This window comes from Penicillium verhagenii, assembly GCF_028828195.1.
Source record: "Penicillium verhagenii strain IBT 33310 chromosome Unknown utg000006l_segment0_segment0, whole genome shotgun sequence".
NCBI classification, from domain to species: Eukaryota; Fungi; Ascomycota; class Eurotiomycetes; order Eurotiales; family Aspergillaceae; genus Penicillium; species Penicillium verhagenii.
This window is the reverse complement of record NW_026643170.1, coordinates 394,542-415,014: the sequence shown is the minus strand read 5'-3', so window position 1 is coordinate 415,014 and position 20,473 is coordinate 394,542. Positions and strand designations below refer to the sequence as shown.

Below are 20,473 nucleotides of genomic sequence, written 5' to 3'. Positions count from 1 at the left end.
CATTATTGTCTCCGGTAGGTTTTTCACCGATACGTGCTCTGTTTCAAAAGCTGGAAGCTCACAACCCAACTCAAAGCATTCCAGCCAATCATTTTCGGACTGAGGTCCAGCATTTGCAATATGCCCGATACTACAGCTCAGATTGAAAGAGCTCTTTCAAGATGGATGACTCTATGGGAGCGACTTCAGTCCCAATTGACCAAAGAGGAAATTTACAGAGCAGGAATCACCTACCACGCACCCGATCTATGTATATTCGCCAGACTTGTACTACATAAGCCAATATTCGAGACGGGCGAAGTGGCAAAGGATTCGATGGCGCAAATACATCAGCTTCTGAGGGGACCTGCAAACAGTTGAGATGAATTGACTGGCTTTTTTTTTCTGGAACATCAAATGGTAGCTTAACGATACCCAAATACCCAAATATCTAATCATACTCATTGTACCTCTTCTTTCACTCCAGGCTTGTACAAAGCCAATCCCATAGATGCGCTCATAGCACAAATCAAAACCATCCACGACGCCCTTCCACTCTGCTTCCTCCCCAAAAGCCGACCCGTATCCCAAATCAAGTGCTTCACTCCGTTGAACCCATGGAAAGCAAAGGGCATGGCAATCCCAAATTTGAGCCCCGTTTTCACTGCACCCGGCAAGGCGCTAAATGCGTCAATTATAGTTGTCGAGTCAAAATGGATGCCCAAGGTAGGGGAGAATAGGTATAGCGTTCCGAAGCCATACAGACTTCCTGAGAGAAGTATGCCCGTAATTCGATGCAGTGCCGATGCAGAAGAAACAAATTCCCACTTGTATACGCTGAGGTGAGGGGAGACCGGTCGATTCAAGCGCTGGGTAACAAGGCGATTATGCACGGGGGACACGGGGGGTAGATTTTGGGATGAGACATGTCTCCTAGAATTGAATTTCCGTTAGGCGGGCTCCCAGAGAGACAGAAATTACTCCAGCCTTGTTGTACTTACTGGCTTTTTAGGATATTGACTCTGAAGGATCGAGCTACTGTTGACGTGTGGTGTGGTGTACGGGACAACATCTTGATGCTACATAGATTAAATTTAGAAATCGATTGATTCCACTGAAGTCTCTTTGAAACCTCACTTACCATGCAAAATCCCCTTTGAATGCACTCTCTTCAAAATCTTTTCTTTCTGAAAGGTTGCCTATTAATACTGGAATTAAAGGTGGGATCTAGATTTCTGTGGCTGTTTTGTACAGCCTGGGGAATACCCACTTGTGGGTATTTTCCGCTGAGAGTCCCCACATAATATGGAGATCCCGAGGTCCTCCGCCCGGTGTTCTTAAGGCTATAACGGCCACGGCACTATGCTTACATACAATTCGTAAATAATAATTCTAAATTTAAATTTTTGGAAGATTTAATGAATTCCAGAGGTTATTCAAACATTGAAGGTAATGTTTGTAGCCAAATCCATACGAACATTTGAAGCCAGCACTGGCTGAATCAATGATGCCCCTTGAGGTTGATCAATGCCATCATGCATGTGCGTTTTGTGCACCTGATATACATGCATCAATATATATACACGGGTTCAGCATATGAATACCACTTCACGGATTGATTATGGAAGTACTCTCAGCAAGGCTGTAAAATTTGAATTCATTACTGTAAGTGATCAACTACCTAGGTACTAGGTATGAGACTAAATTTTTGAGGTAACGGAATGGATGTTCTTTGAATCAAGTATTTTCTTGAGAGCTCAGAGGGGGGTTTGCTAGGTAGGTGGTGTGGGCATTTAGTCTGTGTGATTCTTGCACAACTAGTAGTAAACATTTGAATGCACAGACAATCTTGGAACCTTGGAAGGAGCCGAAAGAGTGACAATGTAGACGTAGGACATTCAACAAATCTCGTATTTCGTATTTTGTTCCACAATTCTGTCCATCTACAATAGCTTGAACCCATGGAATAAAGTCGCAATAGACCGGATTTCTATGGGGATCATGTGACCCATCTTAGTAGGAGCTGGTCACCGCCCGGCAGAATCATATCACGCAAAATCGCACGCCATTCTGTTCCCCTCGGAATTGGGGGCAAGAAGCAAGGACCCGCCACAGCTGTACTCCACGATGACACCATCGTAGATCATTATGTGCTTTTTACGGGAGCGGGTAACAAAGCAGTTCCATCAAGCTTCTCGAATAGTACTAACATCATGATTAGGCATTCGTTGCTTAGACCCTGAGAATGGGGCTGACAATGTATAAAATTAATCAGCCCCGGTTTTGAAAAGACCCGGAGTTTCGAGATTTGCAAGAGAGCTTTCCACGAGCTTCCGAATACCCGCGGGAAAAATGATTTCTCAGCACTAGGAATCCGTCTAACCAAATTGGAGGTTACTGCTTGATTAATAAGAGCTCAATGGGGTCAAAACCGGGCTCGGGCTTCAGGTTAAGGTGGCTACGGGAGACTGGAGAGACCAAAGATGCTGAGGTTGTAAGCACGCAATCACGCAATTTCAGGCATCCAGGCATCGAGAAAAGCACGCCATCGAATTTTCAAGGACCCACTTGACTCCCCCAATGTCGTGCTCAAATCAAATAGCGGCTAGGGAAGTCGGAAGTATGCCAGGCACGCTGAAAAATCACATCATTGCCTCTACAGCCTATATTATTCCCAGGCCTGGTCTTGATTCCTCTCTTCCTACTATCATCTTCATATCCATTTTCGGTGCATCCAATTCCCTTGTGTCCAATTAAACATTCAATCCTTTGGTGTTTACACTTCTGCTTCTCTTTATCCCCATCTTCTTTGCACACACCAAAATGCCCACCAAGATGCCTGTTCAGTACCCCTCCGACGGAGAGGGTATGGACACACGAGACAACAACACTGAGTCTGGCTATGTCAGCGGTGGCTCATCTAATGAAGAATATATCCCCGAGATTGTCTTCACCAAGCCCCATCTCCAGTTCTTGAACCGCCAGTTGCAATTCCTCGAGCCCCAAGGTATGTCTATCCGGTTCAGAAACCCCGCTATAACAAAGGTCCCAATGTATGGTTTCTGACTCTTACCCCTCAATAGATATCTTGAGATGGTGCACTACATCCCTTCCCCATCTTTTCCAGACTACAGCCTTTGGTTTGACTGGCTTGGTTACTTTGGATATGCTGTCCAAGCTGGATGTACCCCGCCCTCAGATGGTGGATCTTATCTTCCTCGACACGCTGCACCACTTTTCCGAGACCCTTAACTTGGTCGACCGGGTCCGTAAGCGTTACCCGTTGAACAACGTGCACGTGTACAAGCCTGCCGGTGCCGATACCGCTAGCGAGTTCGAGTCCAAGTATGGAGCTCGCCTGTGGGAGGCTGATGACCAGCTCTACGACTGGGTTGCCAAGGTTGAACCTGCTCAGCGTGCCTACCGTGATCTGAACGTCCACGCCGTGCTCACTGGTCGCCGTCGCAGCCAGGGTGGCAAGCGTGGTGACCTCGACGTCATTGAGGTTGACGAGGCCGGCCTTATAAAAATTAATCCCATGGCCAACTGGTCCTTTGACCAGGTCAAGCAATACGCTCGTGAAAACAACGTCCCTTACAACGAGCTCCTTGACCGTGGCTACAAGAGTGTTGGTGACTGGCACTCCACTCAACCCGTTGCCGACAACGAGGATGAGCGCTCTGGCCGCTGGAAGGGTCAACAGAAGACTGAGTGCGGTATCCACAACCCCCGCTCCAAGTACGCCATGTACTTGATGGAGATGGAGCGCAAGCGCCAAGAGGAAGCTTTGACTTCGGCTTTGCACTCCCAGCTTTCTGCTGCTGCGCAATGATCCCGTCGCTTCTTTCCTTTTACCCCTTCAACCCAGTCGCATACTCCATGGCGTTTTTAATGATACCTCCTCGGCTCTCTGTTTGCCATCGTTTGAGCGGTGCGAATCGGCTCTTTAAAGACCGACGCACATTCATGATTTATTTCTGTTTTTTTATTTCTATATGTTTACAGGATTTCATTCCTAAAAAGACTAGAATCAACTCCTCACCTGTATATAGGGAGTCTGGTTTCCACTCGCGGCCTGTTGTGGGATCGTTGAGACATGATAATGACCTTAGCACGATTAGATACAAAAGCATGACTTGTGTCTTCAATAAATTTCTATCAATTCTTGATATCGCAAAGTTTTCAAAAATAAATTCGAACATTCAATATTTTTTAAACCTGATTTTTCATATGGGGTTCGCAAAGGGTTCTTGAGAGGGGATCTCACGTGCAGCCCGCCAACCCTAAGTTTCGACCTGACGATCAGCGGCTGTAAAAAAGCAACTCCAGTGCTGTTGTTGATGCAGGTAATTTGACTTTTCAAATGGCGTACTTTTTTCCAAGTCCGTGACTACATTTGACTCTATTTGGATTAGCTTATTTCTACTGAAATAACAAACCAAGCAGTTTGCGTGATGCCCGTCTCTACCCACCGGCAGATATAATACGTATGGAGAGTGAACAGGTCATTTTTGACAGAGCATTTCTGCTAAAGAGAATACCGATAATGCTAAGCCAATCTCTCTTTTCCTGGTGTTTTCCCTTTTAATCAATACTTCCTCTGAATCTCTAAATGAAATTTAGTAAATTCCAACGTTTCTATTGCGATCGACGATTCGATCTACCCGCCACTTGCACGAATTTTTGGGTCCAAAGGAAGCCATGTCATTGAAAAACACAGAATATCTTTGAGACCGCAGCTACTATTTTCTTGGGTTGTTTCCTGATATGATTCTCTTTCATGAGAGGATTTTCTGGTAGTTTGATTAGAAATGACGCAAGCTTGGGCAGAACCCCACCAACTGGCCACGTGACGGGCTCAGGATCGACAATGTTTTTTCAAGAAACGTGGACAAGTTTGTGAATATTCGAGTTCAGTCCCATACATTCCAACTTTCTACCTTAAAGCACCAGTGAAAGCCCCATGGCTGAACAAACCCACTCTCGCCAGCGGCCATCGCTAGGCCAAATGCGCAGCAGCTCATTCCTCCAAGACCACCAACAATACAAGCCCCCGCTCTCCGTCAGCCAGAACATCGGCGAGGTCCTTAGCTCCCAACTGAGCGAGAGCCTGTCCATCAACCCCATCCACCCAGACCCCGAGCGAGTCCATGACAGCGGTGTCACGCACAGCCTCTTCAATCACCAGGCTAACCCCCTTGAGACCGGCACCCCCCGCATCGTCGCAACCATCTTCTACAAATCTTCCAACCCCGTCCACCCCCACTTCCACCCCGATGCGTCGCACAACTCTGGCGCAGGCACCAAGCTGCCTTCGCCCGAGGTTCCCGCCGGCTCTGCTCCCACAGACGACATGGACAAGTTCCCCCGCGAGCCGCCTGCTCCGGAACCGGAACCGCTCGACCACATCTACGGACCCTATGTGTCGCAGCTGTGCTTGACCAACTTCCTGCAAGTGCTCGAGTCACTCCCAACACCCTACAAGCGCATGAACACCTCGCACCGCTGCCTCGACCGTGAAGCCCACCCGCACGTTGTGGAAGTCACATTCTCTCCCCCTCCGGACCCGGAGTACCTCTCCTTCGAGGATCTGCGCAAGCACGAGAGTATCTGGCGCTTCGAGCGCGAGTGGAATGTCGAGGTTGTGCTGCAGGAGGAGAGCGTCTTCCGCCGACACAAGCGGTTGGCTGTGTTCGACATGGACAGCACCCTCATTGAGAACGAGGTGATCGACGAGATTGCCAAGTTTATCGGTGTGGAGAAGGAGGTTTCGGTAAGTGAAATTTCGCCCATTTTATCTCGTAACTAGAAGCCATTGGCGGAATTTAATCGAAAATAGGAAATCACGGAGCGTGCGATGAACGGCGAACTGGACTTCGCGGCATCGCTGAAGGAGCGCGTCAGCCTCCTCAAGGGAGTCCCTGCTGATGTCTTTGACAAGCTCAAGTCTGTTATTACCATCGCGAAGGGTGCCCGTGAGCTCTGCGCTGCCTTGAAGATGATGGGATACAAGATGGCTGTTCTGAGCGGTGGCTTCCAGCCCCTTGCAGAGTGGTTAGCTGGACAGCTTGGACTGGACTATGCGGTCGCCAACCATGTAAAGATTCCCCTTGCTCAGCCCTTCCGTTATGCTAATAAGTACCTCGAACTAATTGCATATCTAGCTTGAAATCGACACCGAAACCCAGACCCTGACCGGCAGACTGGTGGAGTCGAAGCCCATCATTGATGCTGCTCAGAAGCGCACGCTTCTCAAATCCATTGCTGCGGAGAACAACATCCCCATTTCCCAGACGCTGGCTGTCGGTGATGGTGCGAATGATCTTCTCATGCTTCACGAGGCTGGTCTTGGTGTCGCCTGGCGCGCCAAGTCCAAGGTCCAGCTCGAGGCGCCAACCCGTATTAACGGAGAGAGCCTCACCGACATTCTCCACCTCTTTGGTCTGGAAAAGGAGGATATTGTCGAGCTCACTACCAAGGCCCAATAGACTTGGGTTTAAATTCGAGCCTATTCTTTTCTTTTTCAGGTGAATCTTCACCTTGGAACACAATACCCATTTTATGTCCGCCTTTTTTTCTTGGACGCGATACAGGTGACGGCTTACTAGATCTACCTGTTTCATCAGGATCTATTGATACTCATTTCCCTTTCTATTATTCTCATCTCTTTTTGACAAGCAGCTTTGGAGTTACCCTTGGGTTGGAGAAGGAGAAGATTGAAGAGCAGAAGGGGGGCTGTGAAGTGCGTTACATAGCTGCCCTTGGCGTGTATTTCCTTCATTTCCTTGACCGTACTAGTAGGTACAGGTGGTATAGTCGAACCCATGACTTGTCCGGACTTACAGCTTAGCTTTAGCTCCGCGCTCTACACGTAGTCTACAGAGAAATACACGAATGAGAAGAACTTCTGGCAAATATAATCTAAAATATGGTTTATGTAATAGCTTGTTATAAACTCCTTGCAAGCGCCAAAAGAATCGACAGGATGAAGACCGTTGATGGTGATACAAGACAATGTTGAAATGAAATGTCGAAAATAGTAAGAGAAGTCCTAACGCCCAAGCCAAACCAGAATGATGCAATCTAGGCGCCGAGTGAATGGTGCATGAACCACTCTCCGATCTAGTCAGAGAGTTCTCATGAGCCATGCATATTATTTTTTGAACAAAGGAAACAGGTAACCGGAACTAGCGGGTCGCCTCATCAGCCTGAGTAGCAGGCTGCTCGACAGTCTGCTCCGTAGTTGCGGGTCCAGCTCCAGCGCGACGCTTCTTCAACACATTCTCAATGAAAGCCTCACCAGCCTTGTAACTGCTGCGGACCAAAGGTCCAGAGGCACAGTACAAGAAACCCATGTCCAGTGCCCGCTGGCGCCAAGCCTCAAACCGATCCGGAGTAACATACTCGTGAACAGCCATATGGCGCTTAGTAGGACGCATGTACTGACCAAAGGTCACAACATCAACATCCACAGCACGCAACTGGCGCAGCGCATCCCAAAGCTGCTCATCCGTCTCCCCAAGACCCAACATAAGACTAGTCTTTGTGATAAGATCGGGCTTCGCAGCCTTCGCAGCCTTAAGCACACTAATGGACTGCTGGAAAGTAGCACGACGATCCCGGACATGAGGCGTCAACTCCTCAACAGTTTCAACATTGTGCGCGAAAACATCCAATCCACTCCGCGCGACCACCTGCGCCATCTCCAAGTCTCCACGATAATCACCCGTCAAGCACTCGACCAAAATACTCGGGGCCTTAGCCTTGATCTTGATGACCGTCTCCGCAAAGTGGTGCGCACCTCCGTCCACCAGATCGTCACGGTCGACACTTGTCAAAACCACATATCCGAGTCCCCATCTCGAGATAGCCTCGGCCGTGTTCTCGGGCTCGTGCGGATCAAGCGGGGCGGGCGTGCGGCTCGTCTTGACACTGCAGAACCGGCAGCCACGGGTACAGGTGTCGCCCATGAGCATGATAGTGGCCGTTGCAGCGGCCTTGTCGCCGCCGCCCCAGCAGTCGGAGATGTTGGGGCATTTCGCCTCCTCACAGACGGTGTGCAGGTTCAATCCGCGGAGATCCTTCTTCAGGCGCTGGTAGTTCTTCGAGTCTGGAATGGGTGTCTTAAGCCAGTCGGGGAGACGGGTTATTTCCTTCTTGCGGCCGGCGGGGCCAGCCATGACCTTTTTGAGAGCGTAAGCCTCTGACGGCTCGAGGGGCTCATCTCCGCCAGATACGAAGTCGGAAAAAGAAGGGCCAGCGTTAAGTTTATCTTGGAAGGAGGTCTTTCGCCGACGGGTGATTCCCTGTGTGTTGGTGGCGGAGCCGTTGTCGGTGGTAGCGTAGGTGCGGTAGTGGAGGGTGAGGGTCGATGTTGGGGCGGGTGAGAGGGAAGTCCTTACGGACGAGAGGTGCCGTAGGGTTCGTGCTGGAGCGGCCATTGTGATGTGTGTGTATGTGAGATGCTAAGGTACAGAGACGCAATCTGCAGAGAAAGATAGCTGGGGCTTTCCCGCGGGATTCAGAGGGTGACTAAGCGATGGAGATGGAGCATGTGGCGAAGTAGCTAATGTTTCCCGCAAGATTCCTAGGGAAATCAATCCTCGAGATATCAAGATAATTGAAGCGAACTAAAAATCCAAACTAGTGCTTAACCATGGGAATGTATACTATCAAATAACTTGCTGTTGTGAACTGTGTACATGTTTGGCTTTCGAGTAGTCAAAGTGTAGATGATTGTCGGACGTCATCGCTGAAGACCCGAATTTGAGTGGAAACGTCGATTTAGAATCTAGACTGCAGGAGGAATTGTGATTATAGCAATGGCTATTATGATTATGATTTACTAAAGTGCTATAATACTAATTGTACATGTCACACAAGCTCAAGAACAGATCCAAGGAGCGAATCGCAATGCAAGGGTATGAAAGTATATGAAAAGAAATAAGGACGGTCGAGTTCTGATGCACTCAGAGTAATTGTTGCTCGTAATGAAGGTGTGGTATGCTGGATGGCGACGATGGAGAGGAATAGGAAATGGATTGGCAAAGAGAGGCGAGGTTGGTTGATGAATATTGAAGGAAATCGGAAAAGATAGGGAAAGAGAGGGGAGGCCTAAGGGGCCTTGACTTCCAGCACCTGGGCAAGAACTTCGATCGCAGATTTAAGTGTTTCATCGGATCGGCCGCAAATAGCGAATAATAAATTATCGATTATTCTTTCAACTTCACGTCGCAGATCGCTGCTACGCGATGAGAGGACTCGGTCCTTGATGCGGCCCGGAGATCCAGATGGGAGCTGTATGCCCAGTGTGCTGTATGCTTTGGTGGGGATGGCGTCGATGCCGTAAATGTCGTTCCGCGCCAGTAAAGAAGGTTTGTGGCGGTGAATTGTAGATAATGAAAGGAGATAGTTTCGGGCAATGAGTGCTGCACAGAGACAATCTAGTAGATTCTCTGTGACTCCTGGAAATATTGTGCGAAATGGACGAAGAAAGTCTCTGTCGTCACTTTTCCGGACATGAAGAATAGCAGGTGATGTCAGTCGAAGCATATGGCGAGGGAAGTCTTTAACAGAATGTTCAAGCTCGTCAAGGGTCCATTGATGATCATCCACAGTCCATTCGTGACGAGCATCATCCCATGGGGTTGCATCGTCTGATTCAGCTTTTTCAAAGTTGGTCGAATTGCGACTTGGAGAATGGCGGCGTTGCGGTGTCCCTTCAGGGCTTACACTGCCAGACCGAATCTCCGGCTGGGGTGAACCTTCGCGCTCTCCCTGCGCGCTGCCAGGCCGTTCTCCTACCACAGTAGACGTGACACTGTCCGAGGTCAAGGAGCCTGGATCGGTGTATACATCGTCGTCTTTGCCATCTTCATAATTGCTCAAAGAGTAACCAGACTCTCGGGTACCATAGCCACTATCCGACATGTCCAGCGGATTATCAAGTGGGGTGTCAGGACTAAAAGCAGATACTTCCTCTTGCCGTTGATCTGGTGTCATCGGCAAAGGATGTGGTAATAAAGATGGCGGAGGTGGCATTGGAGAAGACTGTCGAGCAATGTCCACTAATCTTGGCTTGTTCTTGGGTTTGCTCGCAACAGCAAATCTCTGAAAGACCATTAGTACATTTGCCAAATTTTGGAGATTTAATCAAGCGGGTGCATAACTTACCAGTGGTTCGTCGAGGGACTTCATCCCCGGAATGAAATCTATCTTAGGCATCGGAGGATCTTGTTCGACGATCTGGACCTTTCGACGGTTGGATTCTCTGATGTTTTCATCCTTTCCAGAAATCGGATCGAAAGGAACCCCTTTCAGCCATGTCTCGCAGTATGCCAAGTTACTAGGTATCCAGCTAGCTTCACTTGAGACAGTGGCGGTCCTCGGCCGTTGGGGTCTCGGGGAGCTGCCTGGAACAAGACTGGAGGTGGGGGCTAGAGGTGAACTGATAGGGCTCAAGTGCCCATCGTGGCTTTTGGATGTGTATTTTGACTCATGGGCTTCGCAATGCCGGATGAGATTCGAATGCGCTTCATGCACACTGGTCACTTCCGCCCACCTTTGTTCTTGGGGTTGTTGACGGGATTCTTCTTCCCAACCGGGTGGCCGGTATGCCCTGTAGTTGATCTTTTCTTCGTCGCTATCTTCCATTTCTTGACTGGGCCCACTCGACTCTTCCAACTCAGGTAGCTTGGGCTCCACTTGGAGCTCTTCATGTTTGTTGTCCACTTCCTTCAGTTCGTCCTTGCACTCAAAGTATGATGAATCAGGCTCGGCACTGCCGGCCCTTGATTCTGATATAGGTGGGCTGGGTAAAAGGCCAAAGGCTGACATGCTAGCTGACGTCAAATTTTGGTCAGAACGCCATGTTCGCAGTGTATGCCCGCCTGGCAATTTTGATTCCCTCGTTGATTTTGGACGAAATGGAGGCACACCGTCGCATGATGCCGGCGAAGTCGGGAGCATCAACTGAAATGGTTCCTTCATCTTGCGAACGGAACGGAAAGGTGAGATCATGGGGGGTCCTCTACTCGCGGGTCGCCGGGAGAGGGATGTTGTTGAAGTATCATGAGTCTCCTGGCGAGGTAGTGTAGGAGACGGCACAAATGACAATGTCGGAAATTGTCTGCTCCTCCTTCGGGGCTGATATGTAGGAGACCATCGGCGTGGCGAGGGGATGGGATCAGGAATTGCCATGGCATCGTAGCTCGGCGCAGACGAGTAAGACTCTTGGTTCTTTATGTGAGTTGGAATCGGGGCTGGGAAGCACGCATTGCTAGGCATTTTGGGAATACCGCAGTCCATGGTAGACATGGTGCGTCTTTCAGACGAGGCGGTTTCTAGTCCCAATTCAAATGTTGTAAAAGCAACATGCGGTCGTACAAGAGTTACCCAGACGAGAATGAAATGCAGCAGTGTAAGCTCTGGAACCTCCGCCCGATGCAGGGGCACAATACGTCCTTATACAACCAGAGTGACGCGAGTTTTGACTTCCAAGGACGATAGGGTCACTAGGTATACAAGGCAGAACATCCCTTGTCAAGGAACTGAACAACCTGCGATGAAGAAAGTCGAGTATTGTTCAGAAGAAGCTTGGCCCCTTCAAGGTTTTTGGGTTTCTTGCTTGCACGAAATGGGCTCAACTTCTCAGGCACGGGCCATCATAATAATAGTTGAGAATGAGAGTCGCGTCGTCCTTGCATGCCCAAGAGAGGTGAAATCTAAGCAGGCGGTGGGAGTATGATTGGCCCTAGATTGCCATTCATGCTCTGCAGGACCCCGTCAACGTGGATAGACCCTTTGTCCGTCGCTTAATATCGTCATAGTCTTGCAGGAAGAATGAGACAAATGGGATGCAGAGAGGGGGAAGAGCGAATCACAGCCCTTGGGAAGGGTAATAAGATCGCCCACAGGGTGTGTTGCACTGTAGCCGAGCGGGTCTTCATTGGCTGCAGTGTCTCGTTGCAATAGCAATGAGAGAGGCCCCTTCATGGGGTTGCTTATCCCTTGCATCGGAGTCAGTCATGCCTGACCAGACTCTGAAACTTGGAATATAAAGGATAACATGCTTCGTCATGGCGTGCATTAGTTCTCTCTACTTTCTTCCTTTTTCCGATCATATTAGTCTTCTTGGGTGAGTAAATTCGAATCGCCCCCGACAAAAATGTCATGGGTTCTCGTTGAGAAATCCGACAGATCACCATTCTGAATTCCCTAATTTCAGCTGGGCAACTCCAATCTCGCGTATTCCGTCGCGCATTCCGGGAAGATTGACAGGTTCCATTAAAAGGCCCCGCCCCGCTTTATCTCAAAATAAGGGTGATGTTGAAATGATAGATGTCAATGAGATGGTCCTATGGGATGAGTAGATATTAAAGTAAAACGCAACACGGGGTCAGATCTGATCGGAGCTGAAGAGGAGAGTTTGGGATTGATCGCATCTTGTAGTTGCATAATGCATTTCCTGGTAAGCGGTGGGGCCCGACCCGTAAGGCTCCAAACAGTGCAAACTTGCCTTATCGATTAGACTTATCGTGTCCAGCTTTTTTTTTTCATTTCGGCTGCGAAGAATGATCCTCACAAAGTCTCTCCATATTTCATGCAAGCGCCCCATTCCCCATGATTTCCGAATCTTTCATAGCGGCGACGCTGTCATCCGCTAAAACTCCGACCGCCACTCTCCGCGATGTCGGCATTTGCGTGCATGAATTCCAGCCTGCGCCCCAGCTACGATCCACTTTCAAGAAGAGCTCGACTACACCCAATTGCTTGGCCGTGAGCCCGTCGCACATTTTCTCCGCGCAAGCTGATAAAGCAGTTGTCCATGTATACAGTCGGGAGAAGGGAAACCAAGAGGCCTTGGTGCCATTCCCTGAGCGGATCCGCAGCATTGCTGTTGTCGGAGCCAAGCATGGTGATGTCCTAGTCCTCGGTACGGAGGGAGGGCGATTGATTATCTGGGAGGTATGATATGTCAATTCCGTTTATCTTTTGGATCTATCACACTGTTAGTGGATTCGTACTAACCCGCACCGCGTGTTTCAGACATGCACAGGACGTCAAGTCGCTACCACAGCCTCTCACCTGCAGCCGGTCACTTCGCTCGTCGTCGACCCCACCTCCAACTTCATTCTGTCCGGCTCCGCTGATGCTAGCATACACGTCTGGTCTCTGCCCGGCATCCTATCTTTCTCTAAGCCCGCAGAAAACCAAAACCGACAGCCTCCAAACTCACCCATTCGCACCTTCTCTAACCATCGTGCCGCCATCACATCTGTGGCTGTCGGACATAGCAATGGACGGAACAACATTGCCGTTTCGACCGCGAAGGATAATACAGCTATCGCATGGGATTATAGCACTGGACAAGTTCTGCGAACATACTTGCTTCCTTCCTCTGCGACCTGTCTAGCATTGGATCCGGTGGATCGTGCTGGTTACGTTGGATACGAAGACGGTAGCGTGCAATCCATCGACTTTTACCGCAGTGGCTCAGTACAACACACCCTCCACGACTCATCACTACAATCGACCCCTGCTCAGGTGTCCGCTGAAGACCGATGGCTTCCTCCATCTGCCGAGTCCGGCGCTACCCGAGCACTTATGCTCTCATATGACGGTGCTACGCTATTGTCTGCACACGATAGCGGCAAGGTACTGTCATGGAATATCGCACGCCGTAAATTCGCAACTACTGTTGCTGATATGACACACCCTGTGACCAATCTGGTTTCCCTGCCACTCAGTGGCCTGTCAAACCCTTCGCAGGAACCAACCCGCGCTATTCACACTATTGTTAAGCCTCGCCACGACGGTGCTCTCTCGGACCCTTCTCATGCTCCTGGTGCTGTACCAGCGGCATACAACTTCCAAACACACCTCACCGCTCCTTCACGTCTCCGAGCTCGTCAAGCAACTCAATTCTCTCAGGCGCTCACCCACGCAGCCTTCCCTACTTCCATGATTGAGGAGGGGCTCGCTGAATTGGCTGCTCTCCGACAGCCCGGATCTGAAGTTTCGCGTGTTGTACCTACCGCTTCGGTGGTTCAAAGTACCTCGGTTGACATTGCCGCTCAAGACGATCGCGTTGATGAACTGGAGGCTGAAATCGCTTTACTGAAGAAAAAAGACGTAGTCAATGACAAGACTCGACACACTACTGCAGATGAAGTTGTCAAGTTGCGTTCAGATCTTGCTCATTTACAAGATTATATCAACGAGATGCATGAGAAGCAGGAGGCAGCCCAGCGTGACAAAGTACAGCGCCAAGCAAAGAAGGAGGCTCGTGAAACTAAGAGACGGGAAGCCTGGTTTGCCGCCGAGGGTAAAGGACGCAATGGTGATGCTGTGATAAAGAAGATGGAAGTTGATGATGGCATGCTTACCAGCGAGACGGATGACCAGAGCGATGAGTAAACTTCTTTTCAATATTGCGATTCATTGGGGCATTTGGTCTAATCAAAATGGGAAATGGCGCCTGGTTCAATATTGGCATTCATATACTTCACGATCAGTATTTATTCAAGGGATATTCAATGAACTTCAATTTTGATCAAATTTGCAGTGCCCAGCTGGATGATTTTAGAAATTAGATCTTGCTATCACTGGTACTTGAGTTCAAGGGCTCCTCCGCAGAATCCATAAGTGCTGATCGAGCCCACACGCTCGCCACCATTTTTACAACCATGGTCAACTATGGTTATTTCAGAGAGGCCGGGTATATTTGCTACCTTTTATGTAGCAAAATTCCAAGAAACTCGCATCTCGATTTTCGATTCTAAATGAACTCGTTGCTCCATGGGAACCTAAGTTCAACCAATGTATCAAAGATCTCGGAATATACCGCGCTGCGTTTAACCTTGGAACAAAGATAGAAACGCCAGGGGCTCTCGACCACTCGGTCTTTGGACTTTTCAAGACGTCCAATACAAACCACATATCCTGAATTCTCACTGGTGCCCACTTAAGCCACCTGGGGATGGCACCAGGGCCACTTTGCCTCATTAGTCAAAGAAACCAACATGCGGGGCAGGGATTGATGGCAAATGAAATCATAAGTCGCCACATTCTGTACATAAATATACAGCAATTTAGATGCTCGAGTACAGGTTTTCTCTTGTTTTGAATCAAACACAACATTTGGAATGAGTTGACGATATTTCTACGATTACTTTACGATATTCGCGCATCAAAATCCAGCCCTTGAGCACCTGAGCGAGAAACACTTCGTCATTCAAAAATCCGAACTTTGAAGCCTTTCCCCCTAATTATTTCCCAGAAGTTTCAGCCTCCACCAAAATGTCCGATTCCTATACCAGATCTTCCTATTACTACAGTTCTTCAACCAATACGGATAAAGGCACCACCACTGCCACCGGACATCGGTACTCTACCACTTCACACACCGAGCCGGATGGAACGACGACTGTACGGACAGCGCATCAAGATTTGGGAGAAGTTCCTATTATTGAGGAGCGGCGCTATGATAGTTCTGGTCAAGAAGAAGTTGCTGAGCTAGCTCTTCCTGGTCCATCGGGGTCGTCTGCTGGTGGAATCAGGCGGATTACAGATCTTGATGAGTAGTTCCAAGGTTTCTTGGAATCAATGTTGAGCTCCTCGATATTTGAGGTCTCAGAATATTCTATCCATGCATTTGGACGGTTGTTATGATACGAAAATGAAATAATTGAGTATTCCAAGATCAACTTGGGCTCTCAAAAATTTTCTTAGTACCACACCGCTATCCAAGAATACCACACACTGCTTTAGAATTTAGCAGAGTATGCGCGCTTTTGATCTGCAAAGATCAATTAAATCTGACCATTCTTCATGGAAATTAGAAATAGACGTGGCATTAAAGCCAAACCATAATCTGCTATGAATTAGCCCTCGAATAATTCGCCAACATTTGAACTTGACCATTTTTTTTAAAAAAAAAGAAGAAAATTACTAAGAATTCACTCCAGATGTCCTTTCCTAGTTCGAAGCTTGCACAGTGTCATGAGTCACTGCCCAGGTGTGTTTTCGAATTGTCGTTTTCAAAGTTAAAGGCCGGTCACTTCGTGGAGTGCAGGAGCGCTCCCTTCAAATGTTAAAATGTCCTGGCTGACATTCCATACAGACTGTATAGCCCAATCCAAGTTGGATTTAGGGTAAAGTAGTTTCAATGTTGGTTAAGTGATGTTGTTGTTGGATGCGGTTGAAAGATATATCAATTCCAAGGAGCTTTGATGAGATGAGGTCGGAATCCTATTGGATTCCCCGATGAAGCCTGCTCAGTGAGAGATTTGGTGTAAATGCACTTACGTTTGTATTTTGACGTTTGGAACATTGAAGGCAATTTTGACTGTTTCCAAGACTGTCTTGGTGTTTAATATTTAATTATCTGCGCCAGGTTTCATTCTCAAAATCAAGTGGCGCGCTGCCGTGTCCTAGCATGAGTCCGACGATTTGGTTCTCCAATCATTCACGAGCCGTGATACATCCTTGAACGAAACAGGTTTCGTAAGGAACAAGTCCATTCCAGAGTCTACAGACTCAGACTCCGAACGCGGGCTGCTAAGACCCGTAAAAGCAATGATCTTTGCCGGAACGGCGCTGCCCCGTTCTTTTTCAATCATACGAATAGCACGAGTTGCTTCAAATCCGTTCATGATGGGCATAGAAATGTCCATGAAAATAAGATCATATCCCTGTGGCATGCTTTCCACGCAGTTGACAGCTGCTCTTCCATTATGTGCCGTATGGACAATCGTGACATTCCGTTTCTTCATATGTGTCACCAAAAGGCGCAGGTTGATGTCGTTATCATCTACTAGCAGGACCCGAGGTCTGCTGGCATTCACAGAAGGCAGATCAGCATCAGCTAGACTTCCAGTGGAATGGGGAACTGATGATGACGGATGAATGTTGGATGTGTCTCGACCGGGTGGTTTTGTGTCCAGACCAAGTGCAGTATCATCACGCTGGGCGACATGCAGACCATGTCTTTGTGTACCTGGGATCAATTCCAATGACTCTGTAGCTGGGACGTTCAGTTCTTCAAACGATTTGAATGTAGAATTCTCAGACAGCGCAGATGCAAGCCTAGGTCGTTCCGATATGACGAATCCTTGTCGAAGACTATGTGAACGCTTCATAAGAGAATCTGCTTTCGAATCAAGACAACTCAAAATACCTCTGGCGAGACGATGTGGACCGCAAGGTCGACGGAGAAGAGCCACAGAGCCAGCAAGATGCGACCATTCTTCTCTAGATTCACCAGGGCTACTCCGATTATCGTAAAAGACGAGCAAGTTCGGTAATCCAGCAGGCAAATGCTGCAAATTTTCTGACGACAAATCGCTTTCGTCCGCAAACAGAACATCAATACGTTCCTCGGCAGACCAAGGTACGACCTTCAGGCCATACCAGTCCGTAGCATACCGAGCGACCGAAGACCAGAACTGATGATGAGCAATGGCAGAAGAACCCATTCCCCAAATTGCAGCACGCTTCCCTGTCAAGTTCATATCTCGGAGTTTGGAGGATGCCGTAAGTGCATCTAGCGCTGGGCTATCCGCACAAGTTTTGGAGAATGGGTTCCGTTCCCCTTCTGGACGTTGGAGAGGAAACGACACCTTGACAATAGTGCCTTCGCCCACTCGACTTTGGATATTGATATTTCCATTTAACGTATCCACAATACCGCGGACAATTGAAAGACCGAGGCCAGTTCCTACCGATAGTGGATTCTCTTGTGAAAATGGAGTGTATAAACGAGTTCGAAGGTATTCACCCGAGATGCCTCTGCCAGTGTCCGAGACGGTCAACGTCACCACATCTTCAGAAGCCTGATGTTGAGAACGACCTTTAGGCAGCTGAGTAGCCTCGACACAAACAGAGATCAAGCCCTTGTCGGTATACTTCAAGGCATTACCCAGAAGATTCATGATGAGCCGTCTTAGCGATCCTGGCTGGACTTTGTACGACCAATCATTATTGCTAATGTCGACGACAACGTCCACTTCCGAGTAGGAGCTGGCTTTATTGTCTTCCTTTGTTGGATTAAAATTTGAAAGTGGAAAATCAGTTATGGGAGGATTGTTCGATGTTGTTGATCGTTTCATGTGGAAATGTCCCAAGCAGACACTATCAACGACATCCTCCGTCAATGTAGCCACATCTGTCGTCACGAATAGGTCCATGCGAGCTGAGATTTCGTCTGTGACCTTAGGTTTGGATGGATCTTTTCTGCGCTTATGTCTCCTCTTTCGTCTTTGCAGTGACATGATCTTGCTAAAGTCCAAAACTTGATTCATTGTATCCAACAGGGTTCGGCCACATGCATTTATCGTCTCGATAAGACTTTCCTGGAACTCGTCCACACTGGTGTCCCCTAAAAATTCGGCGGCGGCTAGGACTCCATGCAACGGGCTGCGCAGCTCGTGGGAGATACTGCTGATGAAATCTCCCTTTTGCCGGTCTGCAATCACCGATTCGACACGGCTGTATTCAGTCATGATCGATGATGCGAAACCAAATACCGAGCTCAGATCAACGGCACGGCTAAATATCTTCGTTGGCTGGGGAGTCCAACAAAAACACCCAGCAAACCACTGAGATTCTATAGCGTTCCATAATGGGACAAACATTATCTGACATGCCTCAGGAAAGTACGTATTCAGTTTGCTGGTTTCCGAGGCCCTGTATTTGTCTTTCACTCTCTGGGACGTCCCAGTATATTCATCTTCGTCTGAAATAGACAAAGACCCATCGCTGTGAAATGACCAGAGTCTTCCCCTGGGGTAATTATGAGCTAATTGGGTTAAGAATTCTTTGTCGAGATTGACAGCTGGACATGATGGTGTAGATTCTGTCTGGAAGGATAATGGGTCGTCTCTGGTAGATATCGAAAGCACAGGCGCAGACTTATTGGCATCAGTGGGACAGGAATGGCCGTCGGAAATTTGATCTGTCAAATGGTTGCTATTCTTCAAGAACATCACACCACTCTCGCCATTTAACTCCAAGCCCTGCCGAAGGAGGTTTGCGGCTCGCTGAAAAATCCAATCATTGCTGCTCGAGGAGATGGATGAATCGCTGCCAGCTTGTTGCAAAGCACGGAGTGGCGTAGCGGCTTTAGGAGAGATGGCCCCGTCCGGATTTGTGTTGGAATCTCGACTTAAAGACCGTGTCTCCCTAATTGGAGAATCAGCGCCATCAACTTCAGCATGAGGCTCCGAGCCGCACTTTCGAGAGCTTGTGGATCGGCTAGTTCTGAAGTAAGACGATCGCCGTGAGGATGAATGAGAGCTCACGCTGTTTGACCGAGACATATGGACACTGCTCGGGAAACTGGAATGGCCGTCAACAAAGAGGTGAAGGCCTTGCGACAGCCGTGAGGCACGACGTCCTTCGACAGCTTGGCGGCTGATATGCATATAGTCCATGACCATTGCTGCCACTGTACCCAGGGCATCTTTCTGAACTTCGGACAACCCGTCACGGGGATGAGGATCGAGAACAAACAAGCATCCTACATTGATATTTCTATCGGTCGTGAGGGGCGTTCCAGCATAGAAGCGGGAATGTGGCTCTCCGTCCACGAAAGGCAAGTTTTTGAAGCGCTCTTCTAGCGCAAGATCATTGATCACCAGTAAAGGATATTTTCCATCTTGCGTATCCGGAGACGTTGCAACTGTTTCCTGTGCGAGGAAAGATGTCAGTTCATAATGAGACTTGATACTTGATATTATCGAGCGGATAAGCGATTTTACCTGGCATACGTTCCAAGGACTTTGTAACGTTGATGTTCCAGCAAAAAGTCTACCTTGTTCTCCCACTAACAATCCCGGCTCTCCAATATGGGTGGTTTTGGTAGCTTCGGCGATAATGAACTGCGCATCACGGTTCAATATGCTAAAGTATCGAAAGATCAGCCTTCAAACTTGAGGTCAGCGCTAGGATGATGATCTATGTAGTATGTACGTAATAAATGCACGTTGCGCGTTCAGATGTTGAGCGGCCAATTGGGCAAATGATGTCAAAGTTGTATTTGGGCTAGACAAGACGCTAGGAGCTTCAACCGCAGTCGTCCCTGGCACTGGAAGATCAGGGGCAGTAGAGGTCGTCGCTGACAAGCCGGCGACAGAAGCTGAATCATCACCTAACGGCAGCCAAGCCGCATTAAGCGCCGCCGGATTTGTGGGTTGAAAATACCGATAAACCTCGCGAGCCTGACGGTCTGCTTCATATTCCGCAGGACTCTGCTTGATTGGATCTTGCATGACCGGGATAGGACCACTGCTGATGTGTGGCGGTTATTTTGTGGAACTCGGGACTCGAGGTAATTGTTGAGTGAGATAGTAAGATCCATCCAAAAGAAAATCAAAATTTGGGGAAGTGGGATGCTGTATGTATATTGTACTCGAGCTGCAGCATGCAGTGATCGCACGTGATGCGATACAATGACGTAGGTGTAGTTTGTGGCTGATATCGCGATTCGTTTGCT

General features: G+C 48.6%; 7 protein-coding genes across 7 annotated transcripts; 4 read left to right on the top strand and 3 right to left on the bottom strand.

Moving 5' to 3' along the window:
* Positions 1-2,802: 2,802 nt before the first annotated feature.
* met16 (phosphoadenylyl-sulfate reductase (thioredoxin)) lies at positions 2,803-3,811 on the top strand (the record flags this gene model as incomplete). The annotated part of the gene is made up of 2 exons (XM_057164965.1): positions 2,803-2,986; positions 3,063-3,811. 2 exons carry the CDS (start codon positions 2,803-2,805, stop codon positions 3,809-3,811), a joined length of 933 nt encoding a protein of 310 aa, XP_057020564.1.
* A 1,131-nt stretch (positions 3,812-4,942) lies between these two features.
* N7466_005567 (phosphoserine phosphatase SerB) lies at positions 4,943-6,467 on the top strand (the record flags this gene model as incomplete). Its single annotated transcript, XM_057164964.1, has 3 exons — positions 4,943-5,752; positions 5,819-6,076; positions 6,144-6,467. 3 exons carry the CDS (start codon positions 4,943-4,945, stop codon positions 6,465-6,467), a joined length of 1,392 nt encoding a protein of 463 aa, XP_057020563.1.
* Positions 6,468-7,166: 699 nt separating this feature from the next.
* Positions 7,167-8,420, bottom strand: N7466_005566 (lipoate synthase; the record flags this gene model as incomplete). Its single annotated transcript, XM_057164963.1, has 1 exon — positions 7,167-8,420. One exon carries the CDS (start codon positions 8,418-8,420, stop codon positions 7,167-7,169), a length of 1,254 nt encoding a protein of 417 aa, XP_057020562.1.
* Positions 8,421-9,093: 673 nt separating this feature from the next.
* N7466_005565 (uncharacterized protein) lies at positions 9,094-11,295 on the bottom strand (the record flags this gene model as incomplete). The annotated part of the gene is made up of 2 exons (XM_057164962.1): positions 9,094-10,089; positions 10,153-11,295. 2 exons carry the CDS (start codon positions 11,293-11,295, stop codon positions 9,094-9,096), a joined length of 2,139 nt encoding a protein of 712 aa, XP_057020561.1.
* A 1,305-nt stretch (positions 11,296-12,600) lies between these two features.
* Positions 12,601-14,397, top strand: N7466_005564 (putative ribosomal assembly complex component Ipi3; the record flags this gene model as incomplete). The annotated part of the gene is made up of 2 exons (XM_057164961.1): positions 12,601-12,945; positions 13,027-14,397. The coding sequence occupies 2 exons, from the start codon at positions 12,601-12,603 to the stop codon at positions 14,395-14,397; spliced, it is 1,716 nt and encodes a 571-aa protein (XP_057020560.1).
* An 882-nt stretch (positions 14,398-15,279) lies between these two features.
* On the top strand, positions 15,280-15,564 carry N7466_005563 (uncharacterized protein; the record flags this gene model as incomplete). The annotated part of the gene is made up of 1 exon (XM_057164960.1): positions 15,280-15,564. The coding sequence occupies one exon, from the start codon at positions 15,280-15,282 to the stop codon at positions 15,562-15,564; it is 285 nt and encodes a 94-aa protein (XP_057020559.1).
* An 848-nt stretch (positions 15,565-16,412) lies between these two features.
* On the bottom strand, positions 16,413-20,249 carry N7466_005562 (hybrid sensor histidine kinase/response regulator; the record flags this gene model as incomplete). Its single annotated transcript, XM_057164959.1, has 2 exons — positions 16,413-19,881; positions 19,951-20,249. 2 exons carry the CDS (start codon positions 20,247-20,249, stop codon positions 16,413-16,415), a joined length of 3,768 nt encoding a protein of 1,255 aa, XP_057020558.1.
* Between the last annotated feature and the right edge of the window lie 224 nt (positions 20,250-20,473).